At 41.9% G+C, this 21,586-nt stretch overlaps 2 protein-coding genes across 5 annotated transcripts in view; one reads left to right on the forward strand and one right to left on the reverse strand.

The window, feature by feature from the left end:
• The window catches only part of fam13c (family with sequence similarity 13 member C), a 13,514-nt gene extending 1,505 nt beyond the window's left edge, over positions 1–12,009 (forward strand). Inside the window, exons 2-10 of the mRNA XM_076298813.1 lie at positions 1,909–2,116; positions 3,087–3,228; positions 7,334–7,415; positions 9,027–9,262; positions 9,490–9,573; positions 9,954–10,049; positions 10,755–10,948; positions 11,235–11,336; positions 11,886–12,009. Of these exons, the coding sequence (XP_076154928.1) occupies positions 1,909–2,116; positions 3,087–3,228; positions 7,334–7,415; positions 9,027–9,262; positions 9,490–9,573; positions 9,954–10,049; positions 10,755–10,948; positions 11,235–11,336; positions 11,886–12,009 (1,268 nt within the window). The remainder of the gene's footprint in view (positions 1–1,908; positions 2,117–3,086; positions 3,229–7,333; positions 7,416–9,026; positions 9,263–9,489; positions 9,574–9,953; positions 10,050–10,754; positions 10,949–11,234; positions 11,337–11,885) is intronic.
• A 2,351-nt stretch (positions 12,010–14,360) lies between these two features.
• The window catches only part of phyhiplb (phytanoyl-CoA 2-hydroxylase interacting protein-like b), a 28,216-nt gene continuing 20,990 nt past the window's right edge, over positions 14,361–21,586 (reverse strand). For all 4 annotated transcript variants that reach the window (XM_076298518.1, XM_076298521.1, XM_076298520.1 and 1 more), the window contains exons 4-5: positions 20,821–20,938; positions 14,361–15,429 (exon numbers count right to left, since the gene is read on the reverse strand). In XM_076298518.1, the coding sequence (XP_076154633.1) occupies positions 14,892–15,429; positions 20,821–20,938 (656 nt within the window). In that variant the 3' untranslated portion in view covers positions 14,361–14,891. The remainder of the gene's footprint in view (positions 15,430–20,820; positions 20,939–21,586) is intronic.

Below are 21,586 nucleotides of genomic sequence, written 5' to 3' on the forward strand. Positions count from 1 at the left end.
GTATATCCTGTCATATTATCAGACACATGTGTAGGTGGCAATGTCATCTGCTGTTGTGGATACACCCCCTCACCAGCACCTCTCTGTTCTGTACGTGTCATATCCTGTCTCACCTCCACTAATAACATTCTCCCTCCGTAGTCTTTCTCTCTGTTACTCTCCACTCATCCCTTTCTCTTCCCACTATCTTTGTTCCTCTGAGTTTCTCTAGAGAAGTTGATGAAGATATTAAGATAGACAGAAATGAAAAGATACTTTTGTCCTCCCTCGTTCCTCCTTCATGTGTCCTCATCTGTCCTCCATGTCATCTGTTTCTTGACTTATCTCTATTCTCTCTCACCTCGGTTCTTTTTTGATCTTCACTCGTTCATTGCTGTTACTCTGTGCATGTCTCTCCCTCCAGTCTCCTCCTCACACGTCTGCGAGTGAAACATCTCAGCCAGAAACCACACAGACTGTTGAGGGTGCTAACATATGACAAACACACACACTCACATCTCACTTCCATTCTCAAAGCCCTGCATCTCATTTCAGGGATAGGCACAGTCCCTTAAAGGAATACTGTCTCATTTCTGTCCCCTACAGTACGGATGGTTTGGGTTGCTAACATATGACATGTTTTTATTCATTGTCTTAGATGTATTTTTGTAGTGTTATATGCTGGATTCAATTGCAACAATGAGTCCTGCACCACAATAATCTCTAAGTTTGAGTTGCTGTCAGCTTTTTTGATAAGATTATAGCTGATATTTAGTGCATTTTATCTTTAGATCTGTATCTAGTATCTCTGTAACCTTGTCAGTGAAAATAAGAATAACTGCTTGTTTCTTAGCTAGATGTAAACTATGATGTAGTTACACACTGATATAGGCAGTACCTTGAGCTTAAGGTTATCTTGCAAAGGCCCTTATTCAACAATTTAAAACAGTCCTTGAAAGTCCTGCTGCTTTTGAATTCATTAACAAGGCAAAGCTGTAATTAAATGCTAAATGCATTATGTATGTATTAGGGCAGAGTAGGGTCCAGGGCTCCCTTGAAAAAAAGATTTAAGATCTTCATGGGACTCACCTATCAATCAATAACAAAAGAAAATGTAGAGTGTTCACTCAGCACCGCTGGTCAGATCACTGCAACAGGTAGCCGAGCTCGTGAGGAATGTTCAGGCACGACTCCACTCCTACTCGATCTCCTTCCATCTCACCACTGCTACAGTGCATGCCCCCGTCATTCGCATGGCTCTATTTTTAATTAAGGTGAATGAGAGAGCTATTCTGGTCTCCTGGGCAGTTACGACGCTGTTGACCTGATGTTATGAAGCGGACAAAGCTAGCAATCAGCACGACTCATGCTTTATGTATGCAGACGTGACTGTGTGTTCAATTTTTGGAGTTTGTCATTGTTGTGGAGACTCACGAGTTAGTGTTTTTTTGAATTGCCATTTGCTATGTGGTCCTCTCTGTCTCTTTACTGGGGGGATAGCTATTGAATGTGTAAGCTAACAAACAAAAGTGGGTTATGACATGCACTGATGTTTCATACAGTTGAAAATACAGAAAATACAATGACAAGTGTTTCTGCAAAGTAATCTTATGCATATACAAGCTTGTTTACATTGGATGTGTGTATATGATTAACTAGGTGTATGTCATATGTCTGTGTGCATATTTATATAATGTAGAGTGTAGGCATGTGTGTGAGTGCACGTTTTTCTGTCCAGATATTTGTATACAATATGTGAATGTGTAGACTAGGCTATATTTGTATACAATATGTGAATGTGTATGTATTTGCCTAAGATGCTGTATTGTATGTTGTGTAAGTAGGCATTGTACAGTACCCCTTCCTAATGTGTTTGTGTGTGTGTGTGTGTGTGCGTGTGTGTGTGTGTGTGTGTGTGTGTGTTTCCAGAGCCCCAGTCACTGTTCAGAGGCCCCCAGGCAGAGGGCGGTTCTTCGGACCAGCAGCAGAGTCCCGGCCCCAGTCGGCTGCTCCATCACATCACCGATGGCAACAGCCCTCTCCCATCGCCACGGTGCCCCAGCCTCAGCCAGAGTCAGCGCTTCAATAGTGACCCAGAGATGGCCCCCTCGCCACCCTGCTCTCAGCATCTAATCATGTTAGTCTTACACATACGTACACACACACACACACACACATCCACACAAACACTCATTTTAACATCAACACTGTAATACTGTAAGTGCATTCACACACACACACGTACACGTACACACACACACACACACACACATCCACACACATCCACACACTCATTTTAACATCAACACTGTCATACTGTAAGTGCATTCACACACACACACACACACACACACACACACACACACACACACAAACACACACACACAAACACACACACACACACACACACGCACACGCACACGCACACGCACACGCACACACACACACACACACTCACTCACTCTCATTTGAACAACAACACTGTTGCAGTGCATTCACCAGTAAAGCATCATTTTCTCTTTATCTTGGCACATACACACACACACACACACACACACACACACGCAAATGAGTGTGTCTGCTCCTGTGGCAGTTTACTGAGCTAGATTGCAGCTCTGCAGGGGAAAGCGTGTCATTTAGCCGCACTCTCGGCTAATTACTGTGATCATCATGATCACCCTCATGCCACAGGCCTGATGTATGGGTCCTGGTGCAAGGGCACGTCCTGTGTTTGTTGTGAGTGTGTGTGTGGAAGACAGACAGAGAGAGAGACTGCATATGTGTCTCAGTCTGAGAGAGAGAGAGAGGGAGAAAGAGAGAGAGAGGAGTGATGGTGAAAGAGAGATAAACTAAGTATGCAGGCTTTTGTTAGGTGATTGAAATTCTGTTTATTTCTCTTGGGTGTTAAGTGTTTATGTGTTGAAGAGTGTCCATGATGACTGCTCGGAATGGATATGTGTGCCACATAAACAACACAACAAACACGACTTTATGTGTGAGTGTGTCTGTGTGTTAACCGAGAGTGTGTAGTGACACCTGCTCATGCCCATATGTGTGCCCATATGCTGGAGCAGCTTTGCCCTAACGGTGCCACGTATCTCTCTCAGGGCGAGGGGCTTCGCGAGGACGGAGACGGAGGAGCCAGTGAAGGACCTGCCCTCCATCCCCCTCCTCACCAAACACATCCAGGCGCTCAAGAGGAAGATCCGCCGGTTCGAGGAGCGCTTCGAGCAGGAGATGAACTACAAGGTAGTCATGTGTCTCCTCAGCATCCCTGCCTACATTCATGATGGGTTATTTACCTTGAGCATCTCAATATGTATCGCCACATACTGTGCTTACACCAATGACTTTTTTTTATGCAGTCATTGACATTCACAGTGTGTGTTTGTGACATAGTGTGGTCACTGTAATTGGGCAGGACATCCGTAGCAACATGGGTCTCTTGTGTTCTAATCAATGCAGGATTAATGCCACAGAGGCCAGTTAAGGGGACTGCCTCCCTCCCCTACTGTGATCTTTCAGACACAGTCTTTGATCTTTCAGACACAGTCTTTGATCTTTCAGACACTAAGATTTATACCATTATAAATTCACTCTCACTCCTGCAAAATGCTTCTTCACTTGCCTTTAGTTGCTCTAAACACTCTAAGCTCCCACTGACTTGTGGTTATCTGAACTGTTTAGAACACATAACTTGGCTTCTTCCCTTACAGCCATGCTCACCCTTCAGTTTTTATCAAGGGCGTAGGTTTGGTCTCAGCTTTGGTGGGGACATCCAATCCCCCCCCCCCCCCCCCCGGCTGAAAAGTTAACTTTTACTGACAAGAGTCAGACTGTCAATAGACAATAGCCTCTTTCATTATTTATAGTACTCTAAAGTTAAACTAGCATCTCCGACTGGAGAGAAATATGTGCAGACGAAAACAATTGTTTAAACGTAAATAAATGTTTGACCACTAGATGCCAATTTTGTTTCTCAGATAACAGATCTCAGCTAAGCATATCTTAAATTTGCCCAGATTATATAGTCATATATATATATATATATATATAGTTATATAGTTATATAGTATTTTATTTATGTTACTGAGTACGGAAATGCACCATAGTTTGGGATTGAATATGTCTATGAATTTATGCGACTCTAAATTATATTTGTATTTGCTTAACTGTAATTGGAATTCTTTTGCTGTAAGATACCAGTGCCTTAATGGCGATTTCCTTTGTTATTTTAGACTGTTGGCAATACAGAATATCACAATACAGAAGTGAATCTACTCCATCTCATTATATTGTACAGCAATGCTGCTGACTCCAACTGAATTGACAATTTGACATAGGCTAATAATTAGAACCTGAAGCCCTGATGCTGTTTCCTCAACCTGCCATCCATCTGTAGTGGTTTGATGCTGTCTTTCCTGCATACAAAGTGGTTCATTCATTTTGTAGCCTATCCTTTGGCTAGCGAGTTTAACCCTCCTACCATATTGTATATGATAGTGTTATTTGGATATTATTCATCAAATAATGATTCATTATATTTGAATAACCAACAGTATTAACTTATTCACATTGCCAACACGTTTTTACAGCATGTGTCATAACAATGCAATGACAGTCCTTCAAACGAATTTGGGTCTCCCTTTTATTTCTCTGCATTGTATAGGCTATACTCAGAAATACATAACATAAACAGAATAGAAATGAAAAATGTCCAGATCCAATGTTTATTGTGACTTCCAAGATTCTAACTTAAGGTAGGCTAATTAACATTCAGTGACTTGGTAATAGCATCTATTGTGATAGCGCGACTTCTTGGTTGAAAGATTAGGCTACAGAAGCTAGGTTTATCTTTAACAATATCCTGGGTAACATATGCTATCACCAGTTAATACTATTTTTCCACATAATAGAATCTGCATAATTTGAAAGCCTGGTCACTACCACTGCTAACTTGTGTGGCTAGTTATTTTGCTTACTTACACTCTGCTTTATGAAAAAGCTTCGTATGTCCCCTTTCTTCTTCTTGGGTGGCATAGCTGATCTACACACCACAAAAATGGGTTTGTATGTATGCTGAAGGGAAAATATCAAAATGTTTCACTCTGGCCTTTTATGGGGTAGGCCTATGTATTGACAGACAGCCCTGGTAACTTACCGTTGTCGTTGACACAACCGCTCGCTTGACTACCAGTGCAAGAATAAAGCAATGTGTGTGCAGCATGCGTGTCAGATAACCCTTCCCCCTCCCCATCGGTTTTTCAGCCAATCAAACGACGACGTTTCTTGTACTGTCGTGCTGGCTGTCGGAATGATCAGCAGCACAAATGAGTTCGCTAAAATATTGGTGGGGACAATTTTGTCATCTTAAAATATTGGTTAGGACTAGTCATGAGCGTCCCACCCTAAATCTACGCCCATGGTTTTTATATTCATCACTCTCAGCTAGCTCGGGTAAACCCAAGAGAACCTGTTAGCACATTTTAATTAGCTGTGCACGTCAGTCTGGAAAAGAGCCCATGACATTTGGGTGAATTGACACCCGTTTCCAAATCACCAAAAACCCAGGAACAGGTTATGACTTTGGAATTGAGTGAACAACTGCATTTAAAACTTTTGTTTACAATAAAGATGTGTTTGCTGCACTGAAATGATTTGGTTAGAGTTTAATGCACCAATTAAAGTTTCATTTAACTGCTGGTTACGTCCCTGAAAGTTGTAAAATGGCAAGTTCGGAAGTGGATGTCAATGGGATCCTATCCAGACTGACCTGTCGAGAAAATTTAAATTCAAACAGGTTCATCTGGGTTCACCCAGGCTACTATCAACTGACTGAAACTATCCCAGAGAAACTACATTGAAACACATAACTGCATTTAGTCCTTCTCTAATATGCAGAGACCATAATGTAGTCCCCACATACTCATGGACAACTGTTGCAGTGTTATGAACAAGACTGTATGCAGTCGTCTTAGTTATGTATTATACAAATATGATATACTGTAAAAGCGTTCTTCAGTTCTAGAACTTTCCCTGAAACTTTGCCAACCACTTAGAACCGGAATGGGCCTGTTGGCACCAATAAGTTATGAGTCAGGTCTATAAAACACATCACTGCAGTAATTAATAATATTTCAAGAGAGCGGAGAGAAGCAAGAGGACCTTGTTTTAGCTGCTCATTATGAGGTTCCATCTCGCATTTAGGAAGCGCTGATGTCAGCCTGTCTAGACTGTCCCCTGCTCTTTAACAAATGGACTGAGATCGCTGACGTCAAAGACCTCATTTCCCTGTCCATTTCCTGGACAGATAGATATCCACAAGCTTGGTTAAGCATAATGTTACCACAAAATGTCTGTATTAATTTGTTTTTATTGATGTCTTGCTTGTAAAGAATATGTATTCTGATTACAAGTGATAGTGGAGAAATTACACAAATTTGTACAACAAATTCAGCATGCCTGTTCACTTAAAATGAAATGCTAGCTCTGGATGACATACTGTAGATGTTGATTCGACATTTCTCTCTCTCTCTCTCTCTCTCTCTCTCTCACACACACACACACACACACACACACACACGCACACACACACACATACATATATGCACACACACACAAACACACACATTTTTTTCCTTATAGCATGCACTTTATTAGTATGTCTTGCAGTCACTCAACAGCCGAGGCAGACTATAATGTCCTTCCAAAGGCCCTCCCTGCACACAGTGAGGGAGGGAGAGAAGGGAGGATGACCTGTCAAATGAATTCCCGATTTTATACTGACAAGAATAACTGAAAAGAGACTTGGTTTAGAGACATTGACAGTTTTGTTAGTAGTTCAGAAAATATAACTCCATAACCAAAAGGTAATTTAAAGATGATTTCGTCTCTGAGTCGCTCAGTTCATACTAGTTCACCACAGGTTCCATTCCCAGTAAACCACAAATAAATGTGGCTTAGCATAGACCTATACTTTGGCGTTTTTGATAACACCCAGGCTTCAGTTGATAGGAATCAGGGTTAGATTCATTGGCATGTTTCCTGAAATACTGATTATAAATGCAGGCTTAAATCAGGCCAAGACATTCATCTCCGTTCTGGCAGTTTGGTGTTGAAAACCGCAACTCCTGATCCTTATTATTATTTTTCTCTCCTTTTCCGTTTCTCTCACTCTTTCTCTCTACTCTACTATTGTGTCTGTCTGCTCTCTCTCTCTCTCTGTCTCTCTATTCCTCTCCTTCTGAATCCTCCTGTTTCCCTCTTTCTTTGTCTCCCCCTGTGCCACTGTTTCTCTGTTATCTCTCTCTCTCTCTCTCTCTCTCTCTCTCTCTCTCTCTCTCTTTGACCATAGCCTTCACATAACGACAAGTCAGCCAACCCAGAGATCTTCCGCCTGATGAGTGAACTGGCTAAGACACGCAAGCAGCTGAAAGGTGAGCTTCATTTAGAGCTCCACTGAACCACTGGAGGAGTTGGCTCCAGCAGGCCACAGAAGAGCACAGCTTCCTGTGTCTGAGCACTATCACAGAACAATGACAGCTCAAATAGTTTCCACCACACCTTTGTTTTTTCCAGAGACTCAAATAGCCCACTTAGTTATTGAAAATATGTGGCTTTCATTTTAGAAGGCTTGGCAGTTTTTGTTGTTGTTGAGTCAACAATTCTAATTCAGTGACCTGCCAAACTTGCTATTGGATAGTTGAAATGTAATTACAAACAGTGTTGGGAGTAATGCATTAAAAAAGTAATGTAATTACAGTAATGCATTGCTTTTTGCTGTAATGCAGTAATGTAAGGCATTACCAATACAATTTCAGTAATATTTTACTCGGTACAATTCTCAGTAACTGAAGTTACTTTGCTTTTTAATCCAAAATTGAGAAATGCTCAATTGGCACCAGAGAAGATTATCCAAGAATTAAAAAAAAGTCATCTATGCTGGTCCTGGAATTTGATTGCCTTGTTTAGATGACTAGAAAGTGAATTTGAGTTATCTCTGCCATTCATGCAACAGATCTAACATGGTTAGGCTATACTTCTCATTTCAAGCAGTGAGAATAACTAAAATGTTGCTTTTACAGACAAAGATCGTAGCCATTATTCTCAAACTATTTGCATTAAGTCTACACCACTGTAAGTGGAAGGAAAGGCAACCAGCAATGATGAGAACCATTTAGTCAACATACAATTTCACTATGGCTATATTTTACTATATTGAGTTGTGAGTGACCTTTGGGGCCTACATTGTCCCATGAGCCAACTGCAACCATTATATTGTTCTTTTGTTAGCCTTAAGCCTAGCTCAGTCATTATGCCATACCACATCACCTCCTGCCGTGTAATGAGCTGCATTGAACACATGAAGATCTATTGAACACCAAATCCATATTTCCTGTTATTTTGGTGAAAGTAATGTAAATGTAGTGTAAAGCCTTACAATTCAAAGACAGTAATATTGTAATGTAACAAATTACTTTGAGATGACAGTAACAAGTAATAAATAATGCATTACGCTTTTGAAGTAACTTGCCCAACACTGATTACAAAATGTTATTGGAAATAGGCATCAAACTGCCTGCCCTTGTGCAAAAAGATATAATCTTACCCAGCATATGCTATTTAACTGTAAAAATGTCTGCTGAGTGAAACAGAGGTATTAATTGTGTAAAAACCCTTTATACTTATACTTTATACAGCCTTAGGCCTACCCTTAAATGTGAACAAGTCAACTCACACTGTCAGTAACCTGGCGACATGACCAGAATCTGAATTTCTGAACTGAATCGATCTGAATTATAAAATGTAATCTATGAAATTGCATTTTATTTAAACAAATTTTACATGAAACATGAACATGAAACGTTCCTTATACTCTAACATTGATTTAACAGACATATAGGGCCTAGCTAAACCAAACTTAATCACAGACATGCAGTGATAACAAAGAATGCAGCAGAAGGCAGGAGTAATTAATTAAAGACATCACCTGAATATCAAGTTCATTGTTCAGTGCAGTCACACTGTGATGTTGACGTCATCCTCAGAGCTGCGGTTGAAGCAGTCGGTGGAGGAGCTGGTGGACCCGGAGAACGGCAGGGGGGAGGACAGCAATGGCGGCGGCAGTGGCAGGTCCACTCATCACCACCAGGGGGAGCTGCAGACTCAGCAGCAGCTCCACCAGCAGCAGCAGCAGAGGCCAACCCTGGAGGAGACGGTGGACTCGCTGCTCAGGCGACTCAAGGAGAAGCGCCAAGCCCTTGGCCTCCCGGAGAACATGCTGGTAAGCCAGCAACCACGCGCCGCGCGGCCATCTGTGGCCACCGTCTGTTTGGTTCGCCTCTGCGCTGACGCGTTGCCATGGTACTCTGTGTGTGTATGTGTGTGTGGGGGTGTGCGGTATCTGATTATTATCAGTAGCCAGCACCTGCCGCTTGATCGTGTGCTCGTGCGCTCCTCCGCGTGAGGTGTTCGACCGCCATCCAAAAAGCATATTTCTCTTGTCTGCAGGAGATGACGCACGGGCAGATGGCCCTGGAGAAGATGACCCTGCAGAAGTGTCTGCTGTACTTTGAGAGCCTACACGGCCGCCCTGTAAGTCACCATATCACCGTTTACTAGGCCACCCAGGTCCTGAATTTGGAATTCATACTCGGCACCTATTGGTTAGAGGTGTTTGGAGTCGAGAATTAATCTCGGCCTGATCTGGTGGTTTCACACCACCTCAGGATTAGGCCCAATCTAGACTTTACTACTGACAGGGGGTCATGACCTCTTCGCCCTCAAGGTTTCTTCCTTTGGGTCACCTTGACACAGTGTTCAATGGCCACAGCTCTTTAAGAAAGCAAAATTGTACTGCACTGTATTGAACAATACTTCAAATGGCTTTCAAATATATCCATGATATTTCTGTCCATGGCATGCCTTGGATTGAGCTTTGGTGACATGGTGCCATCTCTCCTCTCTGCTCACAGGGCACGAAGCAGGAGAAAAACCTGGTCAAGCCGTTGTACGACCGCTACCAGATGGTGAAGCGCCTCCTGTGTGCGTCCTCGCCCATCACCACCATCGTGAGTGCCCAATCGCTTGCTCGCTGCCATGCTTTACACCAGTGCCAGCTCTGCCACTGAGCAAGTGCTAATCTCATACCAAAGATCACCAAACAGGTAGCCAGTGTTTCCACAGAGAAGATATTTCACGGACACATCATGGCAGTAAACAGAGACAGGATACTTGTGTTGGTCATGCTCACATTGAATTCTACACCCTCAAAAGCACATATGCACAAACTCACAGTATAAAGGTATTGAAGCTTACACACACATATTTACATGAAGGCAAATGCACACTGTATTCACACCCAGACACACTTAAAAAGTTACTGACATGCACTTGAGTTTAAACATGCTTGTTAATCATAAAAAATGGGTTGATATATAGATGAATACCACCACACTTCTGTCTCACCCTCTTTTGTCATACATAAACACACACACACAGCTTAGTTCTGGCTTCACTTGACATCTTTCATTACATACCACACCAGCATATTTTCAGCAGTTTTTTTTTCTCATACACCCACCCACACACACACACACACACCCACACAAACACACACACACACACACACACACCCACACAAACACACACACACACACACCCACACAAACACACACACACACACACACACACACACACACACACACACAACCACACCTAAAGCTTGTGGGAGTGTGGCAGGTGTTGGCTCAGCTTGCGCTATGTTCTATGTGCAGGAGGAAGAGGAGGGGTCTGATGAAGATTGTGTGACGGAGGAGCCGTCGGAGCCATGCAGACCCGCGGGGCCCGTGAGCACGGAGGAAGAGGGGGACAGTGACCCGGCTTTCGTCTCTCCAATAGACGAGGTCAAAGCTGTACGGCATACTCCCCGACCGCCCGTAACCATGGCAAACCTGCACGAGGCCTCCAGGTACAATCAGGAGACCTAACCCCCAGAATTGAACAAGAATGCTTATCTTTTGTTAGATATTAGACACGTGAATATTGGTGCAGTCAAAATTAGATCTGCATTGTGCACATTATCTACCCCAAACCTCGAGATCTTGTTAATTTGTGTTCATTGTGTAAATCAGATTAACTTTACAATTTAAGACTGTTGCACAAATAAAACAGTGTAGTTTATAGTTTTCATTAGGATGTCAGGCAGTGGGCAATGGTTTAATGTTTTTCTTTGTATGTGTGTGTGTGTGTTGCAGGTCGGAGCTTCTTGCGTGTCTGCGTGAAACTCGAGTAGAGAAGAGGAGACGAAGAAAGGCCCTTCGCGAGTTTGAGGACAATTTCAGTCGACAGATGGGAAGGTATGGACTTCATAGGCAAAATATATGGACAACCACACAGCGTTTGGGTTTAAACACATCTTTTAATGAGCAGTATATGTTAACTTTTGGCTTTTCAAAACAAACAAACAAACATGAACACGAGGAAAAGGGAACAAACAGTCAAGACAAAGATCCACCATAAAACAAAAAGAAAAACAAATTAAGAAACAAACAAAAGTCTATTTTGCTTGATTGCATGGCTACTCAGCGGTACACAAAAGAAACAGATCAGGAAAAAGGAGGAAGCCATGAAGAAAGATAAACGCTAATGACTATACATCAACATGTCTGCAGACGCATTGATAAACAACAACATAAGAATAGTTTTTTTTTTATTTTCCATTCCTCAACTATTCATTACATGTACAAAACTAGCTCAGTAGTAAGGCAACACAGGGGTTACATCGCATTTTCTTACAGTTTTGATCTCCTTTCCTATGGTTGTGATCTCTCTGTTTTGTTAGTTGTAAATTAGTTTCATGTACTTGTATGCGTTTAAGTATGTTTGTTTATGTGTCTTTATAATAGGACGCCGCAGAAAGAGGACCGCATTCCTTTGGCTGAGGAGTACCAGGAGTACAAGACCCTCAAAGCCAAGCTGCGCTTGCTGGAGGTTCTGCTCAGCAAACAGGAAACCACAAAGACAGTGTGAGGGAATTTCTCTCTCCTCTCTTTTTCCCCCGCCTCTCTCTCTTTCTCTTTTTATACGTACAAATTGAATGAACTCAGTGGTTGGACCAAAATATTTTTTTTGTTCTTCTGTTTGTATTTGACATGTTTGTGCCATTATGACACTTCAATGCACTTTATTGTACATATTTTATTTTATTGGTGAACTTGACACAGTACCAGAAATTAGGGGTTTTATTTGAGATGAACAGGCCTTCTGAGGGCGTAGACAAAGATGCAACTTACAGAACTGTTCTATGTCGTATGTTCTAAAGTGACACTAAATATCTCATCAAGGTCTAAGACCAAATTTATCCCAGACACAGTGGAAACTGTCAGACATTAAAATGTTTCTTTTACAAAAATAAAACAAAAAATAAGTTACCTCCATCTCGAACAATATGGCACTTTACTTCAGATCTGGATTTTAAACCAAAGCCAAACCATATGCAATTTTTCCACAGGACTTGCGATTGTATAAGGAAGTTTTGTAATTATTGACCAATTCAAGGTATTCTTTCCTAATACCTATATGCCATGGTGGGAAGTACCAATGGCAATGACATTGCTGATCTGAACAGAATTGTAGTATTTTTGTCATAGATATTCAGATATCATATAAATGAATGACTGATGTTATGCAAAAACGAAAGCTAGCGTTGTAGGTAAATTGAGGGATTTTATCAGTGCTAAGATGCTAAGTGCATACATACAAGAGATATAGAATATACTGTGAAATTCAGTTCGTAATATGATGTTAAACTGAGTTTATATTCATTGAGATAATGACCAATTACAGAATACTATGCAGCTAAGACGCGACAAGGACTCGGTATAAGTGCTAAGTTCTGCTGTCATTAACCTTGCAAACTTGCAATGGCAAAACAATAAAAGGAGAGACAGGAAAATACAGTAGGCATGTATGGAAATGTTAACTCCCTCTGTGATAGAAAAGCACTATACTAAACACAGAGAAATTTGGTACTTATCTGTCAAGTTTGTGAACATGCACAAACAATAAATGCAACAAAAAACAACGTAATTTACTGCATATTAAACAAAACCTCCTCTGCAAGTACTATCCCTATGTGTGAAAGGATTCTTTTGATTCTCTTACCATATGAGTTGTATCTATGGTGATCGCTGCTCCAACACTGTTAAGTGCAATTCTGCTCAAGTAACTTTTTCCTTCTGAAATTCCACACCCTACAATTCCTTTCTTCAACAGGCTCCACTGCTGCCAACTGTTACAATCTCATTTTCGTATTTTTTTGCATGCCAACCAACGTAAAACTGTTGACTTGTGCTACAATCAGATATGGAAATATATATGTATTTATATGTATGTGTGGTATTTTCGTCCCAGACTGGATTTGTGTGTACACATCCTCTGTGACAACAGAAAAACTAAGCTGAATGTTAGCTTTTAGTGCACGTTGTTTCTGAATTTGTTAATATATACACATTTATTTATTTTCCGTTCCAATGTGAAAGCTCTTTTGTTTTGGTATTGTGCACTTCTGGTTTGCTTCTATTTTCTATACAGTTAAAAAATAAATATTTTTGTATTTATTATCTTCTTCTCGTGTCTATTTTTGTTTTAGAACACAGTACACTGCATGGCTTCTGCCAGTTAGAATAAATAACATGTAAACAACTGATGAACGACAAATAATGTGGATGTGCACATGTTAAAAAACGTTTCTCAAGATTTAATTTTCATGCTGCAGGTACAAACCTATCATGCTTTTTTAAACACGTTATCCAGCAATTAGTCTTTTGTTAATGACTAGACAGCACAAATGTTAACAAAAGTTTTAAATGCCTGGTAGAATCGGATACCTTTGCTCATCTACAGCAGTTTGAACAGTGTTTTGTCTTCATGTCAATTTTTTCCCCCCGTTTGCTATGGTTGTTTTTAACCTTTGGCAACACCTTTACAATCCAGTGCTCCAAACAGGGAGTGGATGGACAGGGGTATTGAAAGTTACACAAGTTGTAAGCGTTACGGCCAGTTAGAGATTTAGGGTCAACATTAGTAGTCATTCTTCGATTGGCAGGGACTTTATAAACGACCTGCTGACGCAGATAGAAAAATACTGTAGGACCAAAGACACTAACCTTGTCTCACCTTAAGAGAGGGAAACAGACAGAGGAGACAGAATCAAGCTGGTCAGTCAGAAGAAACGATAGCATTTGGTAAAGAGCTGTGAATGCATGCCAGTTAAAGCATTCTTGAGTGTTTTGTTAAACGGTTAGACCATGGAGGGAAACTATGGCAAAGAAGGGGAGGTCTGGAAGTCAGGGGGACAGAGGGAGCAATGGGTACTCATGTATCAGTGTCTGACGTTAATTAATTCATATTACATCTGGAGACATGGTGCAAAACAGACGCTGTACAGCGGCCGCCGGGGACTGTGTCCCGTGCTGATTTGGACTATGACTGGCTGCTAGGGTCCTCCTTGGCAACAGCTTCTCCAACTGGGCCACTGACTGATATGTTTCTACACTGTAGTGCTTTTTGGTGTGAAGAGAAGTGGGTTGATATTGAGGGAATCGGAGGGCTTTTTCGGCAACCCACTTCAATGATCAGCATAGATAGTAACCTACACCTAGACAATGGGGACTATTTTATGTGGCGTTATGTAGAGTAACTATATAACTCCTCCTCTGGGTTAAGAGGCACAAAAGGGTGACGGTAGGGTCACTGGGGTGTTTGGATTTTGGAGGGGTGTGTGTTTTGAGGCCCACAGTAATGGGTGCAAGGTTAGGTAACAGAAGAGAGAGATAGATAGGTAGGATAGAGTTGGAGTGCGTCAGAGTCTCAGTTGGGGAGTGTGTATGTGTGTGTGTGTTTGTTAGGGTTTAGCGTCCCACGCTGATGTTGCAGGTCTTGCAGCTGGGGTCCTTCTTGGCGTTGACGGTGGACATGCTCATGAGCTGGTGGCCGCTGATTTCAGCCAAATGGCCCTGCGCCACGTCCACAGGCTCGGTGTAGACGATCTCCAGGATGACGTCCTGCGCGTGGTGGAAGGCCAGCCGTCCGTCCTCGCCCTCGGTGCACGTCAGGAAGCGGTTGTCGGCGAGGTCGAGCGCCGGCAGCCGCTGCTTGCAGAAGTCGTCGCCGTCGGAGCCCTCCGGCGCGATGACGAGGATGACGTAGTGGTACGCCGTGTACATGCAGTAGAAGTCCCCGAAGTAGAGATTGGTCTTGGGGTTGAAGAGCTCCTCGGCGGACACCTCGAAGCGGTAGCGGCCGTACGGCGAGTCCTGCGCCGGCTTGCCCGTGTTGAACTCGGTGTTGCAGCTGAAGAAGATGCCGTGCAGCTTGCCGCTGATGGGCGATCCGTGGCTACCGCTGTTGTCCTTCACGGCTGGAAGCATCCGGTTGTCCTGGGCCTCTCTGTGACAGGAGACAGGAGACATCACACCATAGTTTTCATGAAGCTGTGTATGAATAGAATTAGCATTTCTGCCCTAAACACACTTTCATAAAGCTGTGTATGAAGAGAATTAGCATTTCTGCCCTAAACACACTTTCATGCAACAGCAACATGAATCGCCAAGCTGGTCAAAATTTAAAAAAAAAAAATAATCAAATGATCACATTAGCATTTTGTGTATTCTTTGTTGTATGTGACTTTATCACCCGGAGAAAAGAAAAACTCTTTTCTGATTGGCTGGCGGGGTGGCTTTTAATTCTGAATAACGGGACACCTATGAAGTAGATCTGGTAAAAAAAAAGTTTAATTGCCGTTCCATATCAATGCTTATGAATGGTAACTATAACAACGATAGTACTTTAGGATGACGGTTGCGGTTTGCAACAATGGAATCAACTGTAAACAAGCTTTTTACCTACAAAGCTAACTGTCCATTCTATACTCGGGCTCTCCTGCGCGTCGGGGAGTTCTTTGCCCCACCCTGGCCGTTATCCCTTACATAACATGGGGTTGATTCTGCAAAAACATCTCATCATTGTGAGTTGCTGAATCCCAGTCAAGTCAAATCTGCAAGTCAAGTCTGCTTTTATTGTCACACCATACAGGGGGATGCCATTTCCTGAGGACAATAAAAGCAGATCTGACATCCAAAAGATGTGTCTACCATCAGAACAAACACAGACTGTGATTAAAGAACTCACAGTGATGAGATGCTTTTGCAGAATCTGTGCAACGAAACAAGCCGATCTTGCTCATTAGTTCCACTTTCCTTGCGCTCTGTGATAATTAGGTAATCCAGATGGCTGACACATAATAATGGGGTCTTTCTGACTGTACTGTGAGATTTCTATCAGAACAGGCGCTCTGTTCATTTCCTTAGCTCGTGTGCTTGCACCATTCTCCACAAACCAACCAAGAGATTCTCAGAGGCCAGTAAGGAAAGGAATAGTATAGAAACAATCAATATCATACTGTGGCACAGCTCTAACATTTCTACTAAGTTTTTAATATGCCCTTGAATTCCCTACAGTAGCTTCCTTTTCTCGGTGGTAGAGATTTATGAATACACTTTGCATGGCTTATTTTTCTCTCCAGGCAAGTTACTTGTAAAAAGATTACTCAGTGATATGATAAATTGCCTAATTAACACGCTGAATAACACTAATACATCAATAGGAGACTTCCAGGTTTGCAAAGCCATTTTCCACCTTGTGATCATTCTTACTGTATTTGCAGTAAACTTATAGCCTAATGCTTCATGATCTCTTGAGGTCAAAGATATGTCTATCCTTCTTCAAATATCATACAAATCTACCCAATATTCACAAGGGGTTACACAATACATTTTGCATACATTGTCTACATTTGAAGTTGGATGATGCTTTTGAACTTGTAATCTAAGGTTGAACGGATCAGACCCTGACCTTGGTGAAGTTCTTACAGTTCTGTGACATGATGGGGGCCAATGTTCTGGATATTAAGTAGAGAGAAACTTCTTCACGTTATACTTTGCACCAGAGGACCAGATTGGTCTTGTGCATCAGAAACATTTCATATTCATATTGTGGGCAAATAGTTAGCACACATGCATCTATTGCAGCCTTGACTTTTCAGATATCCTCCTGTGACGGTGACTCTCAGGGAGAAATTAAAGTCATTTTATTCATTACATGCAAATATTATTCAGAATCAGAACTGCTGCTATGGTTCAACTAATGATATATCAAGGTCTTGTCAAGAGCAGCACAAGGCAAGAGAAAACCAGCTATGCTGTATCCAATACTTTACTCTTCCCAACAAACAGTCTATGAAACCTTTCAGTCATCAGCTACAGCTCATCATGTGACCAACTCCTATGCACAGTTATTCAAAGTACCCTAACCCTAGGCGAGATTTGCTTAGACACATACTGTAGCTTCATCTAGAAGATGCTTCTATCCAAAGCAGCTTATGGTACACTGCAATCCATTCAGATTTAGATTTTCATTAGTGATGTGTTCTATGGTTATAAAACCTTGGGGGCCCATATATTATTGACGCTGTATCTCAAATATTGGTTCTTAAGTATAAGCACTAGTGATGTGATGACTTTACCATTAAAATCAAATAAAAAATGCAAAGATGACCAACTCTGCTGTACACAGAACTAACCCCTTGTCAGCGCTTGCGTACAACTAAACAAAAGAGTTAGAATATCGACGTTTTGAACAACCACTCATCATCAACTAGCTCAGAAATAACGGATGACTTAAGTGGGCTCAAGACAAGCTTGGGGCATCAACATGTTGAGACTCTTTCTCTCTGATCCCTTAACAACTCAACTTCTGTTAGCGCTGGGAACAGAGCTTGACATGTGAACACCCCTGAGTAAACACTAGAACAGGAACAAGGGGGGGTAGAGCGTAGAAGATAAACATTAGATGCATGCACTACTGCAAAGCATTAGCATCTACAAAAGAAGGGAATGAACACTGATGGGTGAACCTGTGAGATAGCTGAGCTGAGCTGCATGGGGCTCTATAAATAGCTGCAGCGTATAAAACGCAGGGGAAGGCGCCTCTGGTAATCAGATGCGATCGCCGCACTGATCTGAAATTAATGTGGAAAGAAGAAAGCGCTAACCCTAGCTCAAGCCAGTTTTTAAAAGAAAGTCTCTCACAGCCACACCATCACCTTCTTCATTTAAGCACACCATCATCTATCTATAGCAGTCACGCCTCTAGCCAGACTTAACAGACTTCAGGTGATAGTGAAATGACTTTCATTGAATTCCTATGTGGTTTCCCTTGGCCCCATCAAACCCATTTCACTTTATAAGTGTCCATACAGAGGAGTCGTGGGGCCATGAATGGCTGCCATTAACTTCCATTCAGAAAGCGCTTAATGATGAGAGCTTGTTAACTCTGCCGTCACTATCGTTAAGAGGCACAGGTGAGCACGAAGCAGTGAATCACAACTGTCGGCCTTAACCCCCACAACCGTAGATATGAATACGTATTCATGCCTATATGTATTCATCTATTTGTATTCATATCTATATGTATTCATATCTACGCCTACAACTCTCCTCATTACCCACTTCCTGCCCTTTTCCTCCAGTGATTTCACTGGTTCCTGTTCCTGCTGTCACTAGATGGCTGCTTAGTGTAATCTCATTGGACATGTCTGTGATCAATTATTTCCTATTCCCCCACGCTGCACACAGTGCAAGTAAATATAGATACATAAATATAGCTCTTCCTTTCATCACAGAATGTATATCATAATTACTTCATTTGTGTAAATACTTTATGACCATGATGCATAATGCCTGAGGATGCACTGATGGATTTTGCATCAAGGATACTGCACACTACACTATACACTGTACACACAGTATACTAATGCATCATAGGCTCTATGTCATCATACTAATATTCCAATTATTTTGATGAGAGAGGGATTGCAGTGTTTGCATAAGAAGATTCAGTGTTTGCTACAACAAGCTTGATTATTACAATTCAAATTAAACCAGCCAGCAGGCTACACAATTAACATTCAGCTATTTTGGAGACTGAGATTCCATGCCGACTGGCTACCTCTAATCTCCTCCTCTAATTAACTGAGTGTAGAGTGCATTACTAAATCAGGAAGCTTTGCCCAGCTCACATGGACGCTCCAATAACTGCCCTTCTCAATTTGGCAACAGTGGCGATAAGATGTGCAACCCCAAGAATAGCTCTTCATCACTCTCCCCTGCCAATGACACAGACAACTGTCCCTGCTGCTTTCAGCCTTGTTTTATCGCAAACTTGACTCTGACAAAAAACAGACACAGAGAGGGTTTGCTGGACGTCATCAGAAAACTCATCATCCTCCCCTAAAAATAGCCTCTGCAGCGTCACACTGGTGCTAATATCTCATATAGGGGATTGTACTGCACTGGTCTAGTCACAGCATATGTTTAATTTGACTCTGCAGATTCCAGATGGACAATATCTAATATCCCCTGACGTTTTAATAAGTGTGGGATATGTTGTGAATACGGCCCTGAGGGCATTCTGAGTAGGGTCAGGTTCACTGAGTTGAGGTCTACGGGGGGCCTGGCCCCGGCATAACTATCCCAGTCCCTTGATGTTGGTCAACAGTACAGTACAGGACATCTATAAAATTCAGTACAATTAAACTCAATCTTGCAATGACAGTAAATATCTGTAAGTAAGTGTCTGTTCTCTTGTCATGGCACAATTCGCAGTATCACCAGGTGCTTGTGAAATATTGTATCGTCAGAGACTCCATTGCCCCAGTGTCGCAGAATTGGTATCACTACCATTGTTGTGGGAGAGGTATCGTGACAGTATTGTATTGTATCTTACTCTGTGATTCACACCCCTAGTTATGAGTACACCAGCTTCACTCACTGAAAATAGGATCCTCAAAATACACAGAAAGATATCCATCTGGATATGATTTCTTTATTATTAAATACAGTGGTAACTAGGTTTCACGTAACATGTAATTAAGGGTAATTTATGGTTTTGAATCTGAATATTTTAGATTTTAATGCCATTTAAGTGTAATGACTGATAGATAGAATTAGATTGTTGAATAGCTTGGAAATATAGCTGTTACTTGTGTGGAATCTGGTAGGGTTCCCACAACAATGTGGATACAAATATTTAGTCTCTGCTCCTCAGTAATGAATAGCACACAGACTAATGATAGGGGTGGTAAAACTATAGCTATTGTCCCTGTCCCTGCCACCCAACTGCTACATTTGTTTAAGGTAGTGACCAAAATAGCAGTCCACTGACACATGGAACTTCCCCTCAGGAGCCAGGGAAACTCTCCTTCGCGCCTCCTTAATTTCCATCAGCATTAACATTCCTTTCATGAGTCTGCAGACACTCAAGCAAAGCCTGTGTGGCTCTGTGACTTTTAAACTAGTTTGACTAATCCATGACAACTGCAATGGCAGCCTTAATGCTACCGGTGCTTGATTAAGTCCATGCCACTGCAGTGTCTTCAAAGGCTGACAGGAGCATAGACTCCCGATCATGATTTCCTTCTAAGGCACTCTGAGTGAGGTGCTCAGGGGTTGTGAATAAGAGATGTATAAGAGATGATGAAGACATAACTTCAGAAGGTATGCTACAGGAATACTTTCAATTATTCAAAGCATAATATTCTCTCTCTCTCTCTCTCTTGGCCCAACCTTTGTTTCCAAAACAGAGCCAACCATGACAATAATTGTTTTGTATGCTAGGGTGGCTGGAATGATTTCCCGACATCAACACATCTGACACGGCCGCACTCTTCAGAGAGCTCCAGTGAGTGTGAAACAAGCGAGGCGGTTCAGAGGGGGTACGTACCTCACGTGGTCGAAGTACTCTTTGTGCTGGTTGCGGTAAAAGACAGAAAATCTCAGCATCCTGCCAGCGATGGCCTCCGCCTTTTCCAACAGTTGCGTGAGATGCACTGACGAGTAGTCTAGAAAAAAAACCCACATAATTTTACATAATTGCAAATAGCCTAAGCTTTCACATTTAAATGCAAGGCAGCACTCAGCTTCATTTGGCATGATAAAATATTCATGTAATTTTCCACAAATAGACATGTCATAAGTACAATAAAGACGGAATGTGGCTAATGTTAGGTTGGCTTTCATACATTTAAATTGAAACCATGCCACAGACGCAATCTCCACACCAAAATCCTAATACATAACTCTCAGGCATCAGGGCTTAAAGGGATTTTGAAATAAATGTCATGCAATGCAACTTTAAGTGATTTATGACTTGTTTGTTTGTGCATTGGCTACAATTACTGTGCTGTGCCGTATCCATCACAAAGGCATTGATGGGTAGGACTTTTGACTAGCGTGGACAAACCTAACCACCTGGACTGATGCCAATTATAGGGTATAATCAAAGCAGAGCACTAAGAGGTTGTGCATAAGAGTGATGTGTGTATAAGTAAGTGCATGTTAGTTTGTGTGTGAGTTATGGCATCTGTGTGTGTGCCAGTATGTGTGTGGGTTTCATGGGTGACAGAGGAAACGACTGTGAGAATTTGTGTCTTTGTATATGTGGGCAAGTGAAGGCATTCATATGACTGTAACTTAGACTCTGTGTGTGT

This window comes from Alosa pseudoharengus, unplaced genomic scaffold (assembly GCF_046254945.1).
Source record: "Alosa pseudoharengus isolate Yale_2024_CS ecotype anadromous, Long Island Sound unplaced genomic scaffold, YU_APseudo_1.1 YU_APseudo_1.1_scf_21, whole genome shotgun sequence".
In the NCBI taxonomy this organism is placed as follows: Eukaryota; Metazoa; Chordata; class Actinopteri; order Clupeiformes; family Clupeidae; genus Alosa; species Alosa pseudoharengus.